Source organism: Diplotaxodon limnothrissa, linkage group LG7 (assembly GCF_057381915.1).
Source record: "Diplotaxodon limnothrissa isolate DT_005_m linkage group LG7, D_limnothrissa_male_GT1.1, whole genome shotgun sequence".
In the NCBI taxonomy this organism is placed as follows: Eukaryota; Metazoa; Chordata; class Actinopteri; order Cichliformes; family Cichlidae; genus Diplotaxodon; species Diplotaxodon limnothrissa.
The window spans coordinates 64,164,345-64,178,423 of NC_140602.1; the positions used below are offsets into that span (position 1 = coordinate 64,164,345).

At 42.2% G+C, this 14,079-nt stretch overlaps 1 protein-coding gene across 1 annotated transcript in view; it reads left to right on the plus strand.

Moving 5' to 3' along the window:
* Positions 1-14,079, plus strand: part of camk2b2 (calcium/calmodulin-dependent protein kinase (CaM kinase) II beta 2) — a 70,027-nt gene that overhangs the window by 49,989 nt on the left and 5,959 nt on the right. Inside the window, exons 16-18 of the mRNA XM_085360128.1 lie at positions 1,271-1,315; positions 1,925-1,973; positions 12,222-12,297. Of these exons, the coding sequence (XP_085216254.1) occupies positions 1,271-1,315; positions 1,925-1,973; positions 12,222-12,297 (170 nt within the window). The remainder of the gene's footprint in view (positions 1-1,270; positions 1,316-1,924; positions 1,974-12,221; positions 12,298-14,079) is intronic.

The following is a 14,079-nucleotide window of genomic DNA, read 5'->3' on the forward strand; positions in this document are numbered from 1 at the left end:
ATTAAAATGTGCATCAATTTGAAACAAAAGTTGACATTTATGGTACCTATGTCAACTTGTTAAGGCTGTGTGTGCGAGCAGGCAGGGATGAGGACCCAAATGCAGGACTCGTGGAGACAAAATTGCAACTCGAAACCACAGATTTATTGCTGGCAAAGAACAAAAACCAAACCATGAAAGCACTAACTGGAACACACAGGCAAAATCTGAGGGTACAACGCAACAGGGAACAAAGGAAAACACAGGGCTTATATACACAGAGGCGTAATCAGGGAATGGGAAACAGGAGGGAGACACAGCTGGGAGAGATTAGGGCTAACGAGACAGAGGGAACTAAAACTAGATTCACTGCACATAAGGCATAGACCTTCAAAGTAAAACAGGAAACAAGAGAAACTAAAACACACTGGAACACGGGACTATCAAAATAAAAAAGGAAACATAGCCAGACGTACACTGTGACAACACGAGCAAGTGAGCTAGAAGGGACACTTGAGAGAGGGAGTGAGACATGAGGGGCTGAAGAAAAACATACATGGATACACATGACAGAGCAAGGGAAACATGTAAACAGGAAGGAGAGACGAGACACAAGGACACACAAACAGAGGAACACAGGACAAAGACACAAGGGGAACCCAATAGAAAAGAAACTAAACTGATCGTAAACAAACTCATTAATGTAATAAGAATGACCTCAGAACTAACCAGTAAACTTAAATTACAAAAATTACTTTTTGACAATAAATGCACCTAACAATAAGTTATAAACAGCTTTGGTAGATAAAATTCTTTGGGATGCATTGTTTTGGTCTTTCCATGATGAAGTTAACCTGACTTAGTCTTTTAAAATTTTCTACACCACTTACTGTATATGTGTGGCAGAATCACATACATGTAGTACACTACCATACATTGAAAGTTATTGTATACAAGATTAATAACTGCATTTATTTAAATTATAATGAAATGAATGGGATTAAAGTGATCACTTTGATGAGGGAGAGAATGCATGCGACAGAGAATTTAGTTATCATTCACAATTGTGGATTTATTGGGAATTTAAGGTCATCATTTACCATGAACTCTTTCCAATCTTTAACGTACTATTCAGAATTTTTACCATCTTTCCATGTGTTACTCACATCCTACGCTGTGCATATCTTTCTCTTATGTCTCTCAACCTTTTTTTGCCATCATGAAACACCTTCACCTTCATGTCAACTTCTTTCTGTTTTCTCCCCTCTCTTTCTCTCCATTCTTCCTCCAGGAACCTCAGACTACTGTTATCCATAATCCAGTAGATGGGATCAAGGTACATCCTCCTCCCTTTTGTCCACATATTATTTTCTTATACTGGTTTTCATTTGTCATTGTCGTCCCTACATTGTTTCTCTAGCCATGTGGGCTAAACTGTATTTTTCAGGGTTTTTGAAGGTTCTTTAATAAATGTGCGCATCTCTTTGTATATTTATGCATGTGGGAGACAGAGAGAGTGTGAGTTGCTTGAGTCCTGTGAGGTGTTTCTTTGTCTTATGGTCCCCTACTGTGTTTAGATCAGTGGAGCTCAATGGTTCTGCCACTGGCTTAGCAATCTTCATATGTCAACTAGAGTGCTACCAGAGTAACCACCATACCACCACTGTACAACCTATGTGTAACAATGGCTAAGAAATGTGTGTCTCTGTCCATTTATGCTAAGACAGCTCAGTCCATTGTGTCGGAGTGATGCAAAGTCAAATGCTTGGCTTTGTATACTTGGTATACGTGGTGTGGAGGTTTTGTAGATTTTAATGAAGAAATTTGAGCGTGTTGTGAATATGTGTGCATGCATTTATGGATGTGTAAAAAAACACATTTATTTTTATTAATTTTATTAATTATTTATGTGAATTTTTTGTAATCAGGTTTCTGTACTTTGCAGGAATCATCTGATAGCAGCAACACAACTATTGAGGATGAAGATGTGAAAGGTAGGCCTCATACATGCAAAGACTGACTTTATTAAAAATCTCATAGCAATACAAGGCCCCCTTTTACTCTTAGACAGCGTCTTTGTGTAGCACATCACAAAATCTATGTAGTTATTGTATCAAATATTCATTTTATGTGGAAGATTTAAACATCTAAAATTATGGAATTTCCTCACTTATATCATTTCGACTGAAGAAGTGTAGTTCAATTACCTTGGAGAATAAATTAGCAATTAGAGTCACAGGAACCCATGATACAATAATATGTCAATAAGGGATTTTGATACATTAAAAGGCAATGTATCAATCACATAACTCATCACCCTGGTATTTGTGTTTCTATATATATATTTGTCATTTGTCTTTTTTTTATTTGTGTTTTGTTGTGTAGTTGTAGCCTCTCATATTTATATTGTGAAACAAAAAACAAGGAGCAGAAGAGTCCAGATCAAACCAAAAACAGGTCAACACAAAACAAGACTATTCATGAGTCCACAGTAAAGTCTGGGGGTCGACCCGAAGGTCGACAACACAAGAGCCAAAACAGTTCAGGGGGCCGACCGTGCACACGGCAACGGCGACGGGCAAACAGTTCTGGGGGCCGACCGTGCACACGGCAACGGCGGCGGCGCAGGCAAAACCAATCAGGAGGCCGACCACTTGGAAGGTCCTCTAATGATCTAATGATCCTCTAATCGCCTGAGCCAAGGTGTGAAACTGGTTGTGGGTCCCAAAATCTCAGGAATTCGCATGATAAGGTGGGGCCAGGTTTCACAATGAACTCACCCGAAACTCTGGCTGATTGGGACCCACACCCAGTTTCACACCTTGGCTCAGGCGATTAGAGGATCATCAGGGGGTCCTTTTGTCCCTCTGTGGGGGGTTACTCCCACTAGGTTTATATCTGGGACTCTCCACCATTTGACCTTAGAACTGAAGAAGCTTCTCGAATGAGAGGTGAAACGTCTTCAAGCAACTTAAAGAAGTCCAGACGCTTTTCTTTGCAAGCTCCTTTGACAATAAATGAGGATCCAATCGCAGGCAGTAGTGGAGGAGTGAAGGTGGTTTATTGAACACAATGCGCCAGTGGAAAAACGGAAACTGTCACGGCGGGGTGCGCCGATGTGTGTGGAAACAGGACCCAAAAGCAGATGACGACGAGGAGTAGTAAGGTTTTAACAGAAAGGTGTGGCTTTATTAGATGACGGCAGAAGTAAACCAGGAAACCAAAGTAAACTGACAAGACACTAAGAAACAAAATACTAAAACGGTACTGAGACCAAAACCTAAACTATGACTGTGGTGGAAAATAACAAGCAAAGACCATGACTAAGACTAATAATACATAACAGACGAAAACCGTAACTAAGACTGAGGTCAAATAAACAGACGACCCGACAATGGCATGCAGAAAACAAAGGGCTTAAATACATACATGAGGTGATCAGGGGAAGTGGAGACACATGGGGGAACAGCTGACTGACATAAACCTAATGGCAGGACCAGGAGAGGAAAGCTAAATACAATGAACAAAGAACACATGACACTGTCAGAATAAAACAGGAAACACTAAAACTAGACATGACAACACAAACTTAACAAACCTAATGCGTGATGAATAATACAAGAACCCAAAACATAGAAAACCAGAGGAACAATAAACAATAACTGCCCAAACTAAAGACAGATAGGAAATGACACAAAAGTAATCACATAACAAAATGAGACAAATACAAACATGAACTCAGAGCGCTGGGTCAGAGACCCAGCCTGTGACAGAAACAGAGATCACACTAAACTATACTGGAGACAACTAAACTACTGAATACAAACCGGAACTCAAACATGAAGCAAGGTGGACGACGGTACAAGATGGTGACGGCAGGGGACACACGGATGAAACATGGTGGAATACACAGACGGACCAGCAACTACAAAGACAGAAGACGCGACTAAAATGCACACAGAGAAACACAGGGAGATCACTTTGTGTGATCCACAGGGAGGTGGGGGACACAGCTGGGAGTAATCAACGAGACGAGACAAGAGGTAAAACTGAACACACTCACATGAGACGCAGACCTTCGCAATAAAACAGGAACAAGAAACCATCACACAAAGACGCAGACTCGACACTGAGAGACAGACAGAAAATGACACATGGAACTAAACTAAACCTGCAAAAACATGACAACTCAAAATACTGGGTCAAACTGACCCAGAACCGTGACAATAACAGACTACAAGAAACAGAAGAAAAGCACATGATCTGTCACCCCAGATGATATACAGAAGTCTATATCTAGATAGACGATTCTGAATTTAGTAAGTGGAAGAGAATGGATGGATGGTTGAATGGATGGATACAAATGACTCTGCAGGAAACAAGATTGCAAGGGACTTAATCTAGGCAGCTACTTGAACATACTAGCTAGGAAACTCCAAACAGACAGGAAACACAGCTAGAGGAAGATCACAACAAGTGACAGGAGGAAACTAAGGGCTTAAATACACATTAGGTAATGAGGGAGATGGAACACACCAGGAAACACAAGTGAACTAAACTGACTAACTAGACAGGGGGTGCAAAACCAAACGCAACACAAACGGGACAAAGGATCATGAAAATAAGACAAGAAACAAATAGAGACAGAGATCATAAGATAAACAGAGACATGGTTCCATGCATGAGTGGGGCCCAGAAAGGAATTGGCAGGAACACCAGAGGGGTAAAACACCAGTTCCTGGTAAATAGCAGTCAAATGCAAGAGGCTGCGAGACGAGACTGACTAACCTGTGCATTGCCTGGATTGACTACAAGAAAGCCTGTGACTCAGTGCCTCATACATGGATCCTGGAATGCTTATAACTGCACAGAATCAACAGGATCCTAATAGCCTTTGTCAGGAATTAAATGGGGATGTGGCAAACAACCCTGGAGGCCAACTTCAAGCCAATAGCACAAGTTGCCATCAAGTGCAGGATTTACTTATGTTTAGGTTTTTGTATATATATATATACATATATATATACATATACATACATATATATATATATATACATATACATATATATATATATATATATATATATATATATATATATATATATATATATATATATATACACATATATATATATATATATATATATACACATATATATATATATATATATATATATATATATATATATATATATATATATATATATATATTCATGTAGCCCCTTCCGCCGGAGCACTAGGTGCGGTGACTCCCAAGCTAGGCGAGTGGCTCCAGCAGATCCCGGGAATAACATCGGAGATCTCTGTCCAGAAGAGCGCAGTCCTGGGAACAGCTAAGATACTGCGCAGGACCCTCAAGCTCCCAGGCCTCTGGTAGAGGACCCGAGCTTGAAGGATAAACCGCCCGCAGGGGCGTGCTGGGTGTTTTTTTTTTTTTTTTATATATATATATTAGGGGTGCAACGATATTCGTATCGATATTGAACCGTTCGATACAGTGCTTTCGGTTCGGTACGCATATGTATCGAACAATACAATTTTTTTCAATTTTTTTTTTTTTTTCAATTTTTTTTTTTGTGTCCCGTTTGGATCTATAGCCATCAGAATTGTTGTCTTGAGGCCAAGAAAGATGCCAAGAGGATTTATTTTAAGTGGATCATCATATTGGTCCATTTGATTGACCTTTATTATAATTATGAATTTATTTTATTTTCAGTTGCAAACGGGACAGACATGACTGTGGGATAGGACAGGGGGAAAGAATGAAAGAAAGAGGGGGAGAGAAAGAAAGAAAACCAAAGGGGAGAAAAAAAAAAGAACAATACAAAATTTGTAATTTATTTTATCAACTTTCCTTCTGACGATGCTGTCTGTGTTGAGCGCTCAGTGAATCTGCATTTGACTACTCCGCCTAGGCTCGAGAGTGCAGCCTAGGCGGAGTAGTCGAACGCAGATTCACTGAGCACTCAACACAGACAGCATGGTCAGAAGGAAGAGCGCAGGGCAAGCTAGCGAGACAGAAGTGGACCTCCCCACCCTCATTCAGATCTGGCGTTTAGAATTATTTTGGTTTTCATGTGACGTATGACCCTGAAGGTAAGCGAGTCATGGACTAAAGTAAAACAGTATGTTGGATGTGCCATGCAATGCTCAATTACATGGGTGGGAGCTAGTGTGTTAGCGCAGTTAGCTCGTTAACGTGTTGGCCGTCTAGCCCCTCTGTATAGGGTAGCTCGTTAACGGAGATTTGCCGTGTTGTGGCGTTAAGGTTATTTCAACGAGATTAACCTGAAAGCACTAGTGGGAACACAATGAATATGACTGCACATTTACGCCGACATCATCCTAGTGCAAAGACAAAAACAACAAGCATGCATGCTACAAACTTTAGCCGAGTCATTTAGACAGCTGTTAGCACAGGATTCTCCTTATGGAGACCTGATATGTTTAATATGCTGCTGAGAATATAGCCCAGAAGAAGCGGATAGTATAGCTTTTATTTTGGAAAGAGACATTTCTCTGTAATAAACTCTCTTTTCCAAAGATGAGTGATTCCTCAATCAGATACAGGGCTCGCAATATCGCTAGCCCGACTTCCCGGGGCTATCTCTGCCCTGCCTGTCGGGCTATTGTAGGAAGGAAAAATATATGTCAATGCTTTTGCATTCTTTCAGAAATGTAGCTGGGTAATTATGTCATTGGGTGAGCCACTGTCAATATGTGACATATTGAAATCGTGTTTGAATTTGCGCTTGTTTTTTTGCTTTCACTTTGCAATCGCGCGAACTGTGTATAGAGAGCGACAGCACTGATCTGTGAGTGATGATAATTTGTGCACCAATTCCTCTGACATCGTCTTATTAATTGTTAGCTTACTATGCAAACATGACAAGTGAAATCTCCCGCAGCTTAAACATGTGAGAGGTTGATCGCGCAGAGAATCGCTGAGCTTATGTGAGTGCGGCAGGATATATATTTCACTACGATGACCTGGATGACTGAGAACCTTCACAGACAGATATATATTTTAGTTCTGCTGAGCCAAATAAGACAGGTCAGGGTGAAGAAGTGACAGCCAAAGAAAAGCTTACCACAAAACGGAGAAGTTATGACAAATCAGACTATAAGGCAAAAAGAAAGTGCAGCTTTATGGTTTCATGGACAAAAGAATTTCTGTGGCTGCAATATGACGAGCTAAAAAACAACACGCACAAGGGTTAGGGTTAAATTTAAAAACTGTACTTTTGTGTTAAAATATATATTTATAATTTTAATAAATGACAAATTAAAAAGGCATGAACATTTTTTTTTGTATCGAAAAAATATCGAACCGTGACACCAAAGTATCGAACCGAACCGAACCGTGAATTTTGTGTATCGTTGCACCCCTAATATATATATATATATATATATATATATATATATATATATATATATATATATATATATATATATATATATATATATATACACACACATACACATATATATATATATATATATACACACATACACATATATATATATATATATATACACACATACACATATATATACATATATATATATACACACATACATATATATAAAACACCCAGCACGCCCCTGCGGGCGGTTTATCCTTCAAGCTCGGGTCCTCTACCAGAGGCCTGGGAGCTTGAGGGTCCTGCGCAGTATCTTAGCTGTTCCCAGGACTGCGCTCTTCTGGACAGAGATCTCCGATGTTATTCCCGGGATCTGCTGGAGCCACTCGCCTAGCTTGGGAGTCACCGCACCTAGTGCTCCGATTACCACGGGGACCACCGTTACCTTCACCCTCCACATCCTCTCGAGCTCTTCTCTGAGCCCTTGGTATTTCTCCAGCTTCTCGTGTTCCTTCTTCCTGATATTGCTGTCATTCGGAACCGCTACATCGATCACTACGGCCGTCTTCTTCTGTTTGTCTACCACCACTATGTCCGGTTGGTTAGCCACCACCATTTTGTCCGTCTGTATCTGGAAGTCCCACAGGATCTTAGCTCGGTCATTCTCCACCACCCTTGGGGGCATCTCCCATTTTGACCTCGGGACTTCTAGGTTATACTCGGCACAGATGTTCCTGTACACTATGCCGGCCACTTGGTTATGGCGTTCCATGTATGCCTTGCCTGCTAGCATCTTGCACCCTGCTGTTATGTGCTGGATTGTCTCTGGGGCATCTTTACACAGCCTGCACCTGGGGTCTTGCCTGGTGTGATAGACCCCAGCCTCTATGGATCTTGTACTCAGAGCTTGTTCTTGTGCTGCCATGATTAGTGCCTCTGTGCTGTCTTTCAGTCCAGCTTTGTCCAGCCACTGGTAGGATTTCTGGATATCAGCCACCTCCTCTATCTGCCGGTGGTACATACCGTGCAGGGGCCTGTCCTTCCATGATGGTTCCTCGTCTCCCTCCTCTTTCTTGGGTTTCTGCTGCCTGAGGTATTCACTGAGCACTCGGTCAGTTGGGGCCATCTTCCCAATGTATTCTTGGATGTTCCTTGTCTCATCCTGGACTGTGGTGCTGACACTCACCAGTCCCCGGCCCCCTTCCTTCCGCTTAGCGTACAGCCTCAGGGTGCTGGACTTGGGGTGAAACCCTCCATGCATGGTCAGGAGCTTTCTTGTCTTTATGTCAGTGGCTTCTATCTCCTCCTTTGGCCAGCCTATTACCCCAGCAGGGTACCTGATCACGGGCAGGGCGTATGTGTTGATGGCCCGGATCTTGTTCTTACCATTCAGCTGACTCCTCAGGACTTGCCTGACCCTCTGCAGGTACTTGGTGGTTGCAGCCTTTCTAGCGGCCTCTTCATGGTTCCCATTTGCCTGCGGGATCCCCAGGTACTTGTAACTGTCCTCTATGTCTGCAATGTTGCCTTCTGGTAGTTCAATCCCCTCAGTTCTGACTACCTTCCCTCTCTTTGTTACCATCCGACTACACTTCTCCAGTCCGAACGACATTCCAATGTCATTGCTGTATAGCCTGGTAGTGTGGATCAGTGAATCGATGTCTCGTTCACTCTTGGCATACAGCTTGATGTCATCCATGTACAGGAGGTGGCTGACAACTGCTCCGTTCCGTAGTCGGTATCCGTAGCCAGTCTTGTTAATGATCTCACTAAGGGGGTTCAGGCCTATGCAGAACAGCAGTGGGGACAGAGCATCTCCTTGGTAGATCCCGCACTTGATGGTAACTTGTGCTATGGGCTTGGAGTTGGCCTCTAGTGTTGTACGCCACATCCCCATTGAGTTCCTGATGAAGGCTCTTAGGGTCCCATTGATCTTGTACAATTCTAGGCATTCCAGTATCCAGCTGTGGGGCATTGAGTCATAGGCCTTCTTGTAATCAATCCAGGCAGTGCACAGGTTGGTCAGTCTGGTCTTGCAGTCTCGGCTGATTGTTCTGTCTACCAGTAGCTGGTGTTTTGCACCTCTGGTATTCTTGCCAATTCCTTTCTGTGTCCCGCTCATGTATTGACCCATGTGCCTGTTCATCTTAGCCGATATGATGCCTGACAGGAGCTTCCATGTAGTACTGAGGCAGGTTATTGGTCGGTAGTTGGAGGGGACCGGTCCCTTCTTGGGGTCCTTGGGGATCAGGACCGTCCGGCCTTCAGTTAGCCATTCCGGGTGTCTCTCGTTAACTAGCAGCTGGTTCATTTGTGCTGCCAGACGCTCGTGGAGTGCAGTCAGCTTCTTCAGCCAGTAGGCGTGAACCATGTCGGGCCCTGGTGCTGTCCAACTCTTCATACTGGAGACCCTTTCTTGGATATCTGCCACTGTGATGGTTACTGGACCCTGTTCAGGGAGGTCGCTGTGGTCTGCCCTCAGATCCACTAGCCACTGAGCATTGCCGTTATGGGTTGCATCCTTCTCCCATATGCTCTTCCAGTATTGCTCCGTCTCCAGCCTTGGTGGTGCTGTTCTCTTATTGTTCCCTTGCCACTGAGAGTACACCTTTGCTGGTTCTGTGGAGAACAGCTGGTTTATTCTCCTGCCTTCTATCTCTCTGGTGTACCTCCTCAAGCGGCTGGCCAAGGCTGTGAGTCTTTGCTTGGCAGTTTCCAAGGCCTCAGGTATGGACAGCTTGCTGTATTTCTTAGGCACCTTATTTGTCGCACCTTTCTGCAACTCTGTTAGTTGGCTAACCTCCCTCCGTGCTACTTTGATCTTGCCCTCTAGCCTCCTTCTCCATGGAGGGTACTGCCCCTTGTGGCTGTTCAACTTGTAGCCAAGCATCTCACTGATCACTGCTGCCGTATTGTAGATCAGCTTGTTAGTGTCGGTAATCGTGGTTGTAGGTATTGCCCGTAGTGCTGCATTAACATCATCTAGCAGACCTTCTGAGGGTACTTCACGTAATCTTGGTAACCGGCTACGGGGGATCCAGGTTTCAAGCTTGGCCATGATCCTATTTTTCAGGTCAGTTCCTCTCGCACTCAACGATCCTTCTCCTATCGCACTTGGGGCTATGTACCCAATCTCGGGTGGGGGTGATGATATCTCCCCCCTGACCTGGCGTCCTGACTCCTCCTTGCCGTAGCATTTGTGTTGTACCTCGTCAATCTCTAGCTGTGAGAGCAGTCCCTTCTTTCGAATGTTGGAACACTGAGCTACTAGTTGTTTCGCCGTCATTGTGGATGTTGGGTATCGAAGAATCCATAGGTCCCTCATCCTATTCATGTAGCCCCTTCCGCCGGGGTTACTTGCGTAGTAGCATTCCAACAACGCCCTGTTTTCGTCCCTTGCCCACATATATATGTATGTATATATATGTATGTATATATATATATATATATATATATATATATATGTATGTATGTATGTATGTATGTATGTATGTATGTATGTATATATATATATATATATATATATATATATATATATATATATATATATATATATATATATATATGTATGTATGTGTGTGTATATATGTATGTATGTGTGTGTATATATGTATGTATGTGTGTGTATATATGTATGTATGTGTGTATGTGTGTATATATATATATGTGTGTGTATGTGTGTATATATATATATGTGTGTATATATATATATATGTGTGTATATATATATATATATATATGGGTGGCACGGTGGTTAGCACTGTTGCCGCACAGCAAGAAGGTCCTGAGTTCAATTCCACCATCAGGCCGGGGTCTTTCTGTGTGGAGTTTGCATGTTCTCCCCGTGTTTGCGTGGGTTCTCTCCGGGTACTCCGGCTTCCTCCCACGGTCCAAAGACATGCAGCTTGTGGGGATAGGTTAATTGGATAATCCAAATTGCCACTAGGTGTGAATGTGCGAGTGAATGTGAGTGTGAATGGTTGTCTCTCCCTATGTGTTGGCCCTGCGACAGACTGGCGACCTGTCCAGGGTGTACCCTGCCTCTCGCCCTATGACAGCTGGGATAGGCTCCAGCGCCCCCCGCGACCCTGAAAAGGATAAGCGAATGGATGGATGGATATATATATATATATATATATATGTTATGTTTTGTTGTTCATCTGAGATATAAGTATATTTTTGAAAACAGCAGTAACATTTGCATGTTGCTAATTTTTCATGAGTATTGATATAGACAATAAACTGGGGTTTTGGAGTGCAGAGCTGAATTTTTGATAAACAGAGGCACAAAGCAAAATTAAAAACAGAGAGGTGGAGAGACTGAAAGAGGCGGGGAAAGAGAGAGAGAGAGAGAGAGAGAGAGAGAGAGGGAGAGAGGGAGGGAGGAAGAGGGACAATTAGAGCAAGCTAAGCCTTCCTCTCAGTGTAGGGAGGAAGCGAGGGGAAAGGGACACAGTAAATCTCATCTGAAGAGCTGGGACAAGAATAGCTTGATGAGCTCAAGCAGCCTCACATGCAAACAAGAGATATGATGGATGGTAGCGAGCAATTCATCGCCTTTACAGAGCAGTTGGAAGCATTTTAAAAAATGGGGGATATGTAGGGGAGGATCTAAGTAGTGAAGTAGTTTTTATGTTTAGCAGCATGAAGGAGTTTTCACTTGTAACCTCAGATGAGAAAGCGATGACTGATAACATTTACAATGAATAGCAAGCTCATAGGTAAGTGTGAACTGATTTGCATTCAATTTTTCAGTGTCATGAGCAGAGTTTTGCATCCGTACATTGGAACATTAGTACACTGTAGCTTCACAGTGAAGCCGAAATGTCACTTGGGATACAATCAGATTTTCTCACACTTTTTGTTTCTTCTCTGCAGCTCGCAAACAGGAAATCATAAAGATCACAGAGCAGCTTATTGAAGCTGTCAACAATGGAGACTTTGAGGCCTACGCGTAAGTCCAATGCACATCCTTCTGGTTCCATAAAAGATTTTTTAAACAGCTGCTGCAAGAGTACAATTTTAGCTCTTTAAGTGGACATTAAAGCTCTCCATCAACCACAGAGAACCATTAATCTGATTGACATAAAAACATGTTGTATTAAAAGATTAAAGAGTAATTGTAGTCATTGTTTTATCCTCTCTTCCCCTCTCTACCTGCCGTATAATTAAGAGTAATGCTTCTGACGTAGAGTGGGGAGGGGTGGTTAAAGTGTACCTAGAGTGATGGAAACCCATTTCCACAAAGAAAGGTGACACAGATTAAAATGTATGCATGAGTTTAAAAAAGCAATTATATTATAAGCAAAAACAATACAACAGTTACTCACAGAGCTCAAAAATAAGTCTGAGTTACTTTGAGTAAGATTTGTAATTCTAAATTGGAAGTGGAACTACAAAGACATAGTAATTGTATGTCATACTGAGTCACATTCAAAAGATAGTAATATAAAATTTCAAAAAATTACAACCATGATCAGTTTAGGTAAGTTTATGTAACACAGGGAAGTCAAAAGTGCAATTTGAACTACTGCCTCAAAAATATACATTTGCAAGTCAGAAATCGAGACTAAAAGTCTGGGTTAAATTTAGGATGTCAAAACATGCTGTATTTTACAAGACTCTAAGTTAAACTTACCATCTTTAGTAGAATAAGCTACTTTTGTCTGTTCCCTTATTCACAAGGAGTCACATCAGCAGGAAGTTTGTTTTGGCAGATTTTTTACATTGGCTGCCTATCCTGATGCAACCCTAGAAGGATTTGTGTCTCCCGCAGGACTGAACCAAGAAACTTTTGCTTGTTAGGTGACTGTTTAAACCACTAAACTGTGGAGTATGAACTACTAAATTCACAATCTTTAGTAATTAGTTCAAAATTGAAAGTGAGATTGTTTTTTTGTTTTTTAATTTAAAATTTAAACTGAATTAAATATTTGACTTGCTCAGTCACAGTTATAAGATTCAGCTGAAGTCATGATACACAATGAGAAAAATTAAATACTAAATTAAATTTACACAACATCCATCCATCTTCTTCTGCTTTATCCGGAGCCGGGTCGCTGGGGCAGCAACCTAAGCAGAGAAGCCCAGACCTCCCTCTCTCCCCAGCCACCTCCTCTAGCTTATCCGGGGGAACACCAAGGCTTTCCCAGGCCAGCAGAGAGATATAATCTCTCCAGCGTGTCCTGGGGGTGCCCCGGGGCCTCCTCCCAGTGGGACATGTCCGGAACACCTCACCCAGGAGGACGATCTGATATCCTCGTGTTGGCGTTGTTCCCTCGTCATCATAAATAATGTTGTTCCAGGTTCAACATTGCAAGTGACCAATCATCTTCTCCTGACGTCATCCGCGACCTCAAAAAAAACGCCTTCAAAAATCGGGAAACCGCCTCTGTAAGGACAATATGTATAATGCTTACTGTTTATTAAAGAAAAGTATCCTGAAATTCAAAGAATTCAAGTTCCTGGATTGGTGGACAGAAGTGGTTTCTCTTCTCGCAAATGAAGTAGATTTTTTTATGGCTGTATTTTTCAAAGGCACAAAAGGGGGACGTCACAACAATGTGATTGGTCACTTGCAATGTTGAACCTGGAACAACATTTATTATGATGATGTGAGAACAACACGGACACGAGGATATCAGATCATCCCACCCAGGAGGCGCCCAGGAGGCATCCTTGTCAGATGTCAGAACCACCTCAGCTGGCTCCTTTTGATGTGGAGGAGCAGCTGCTC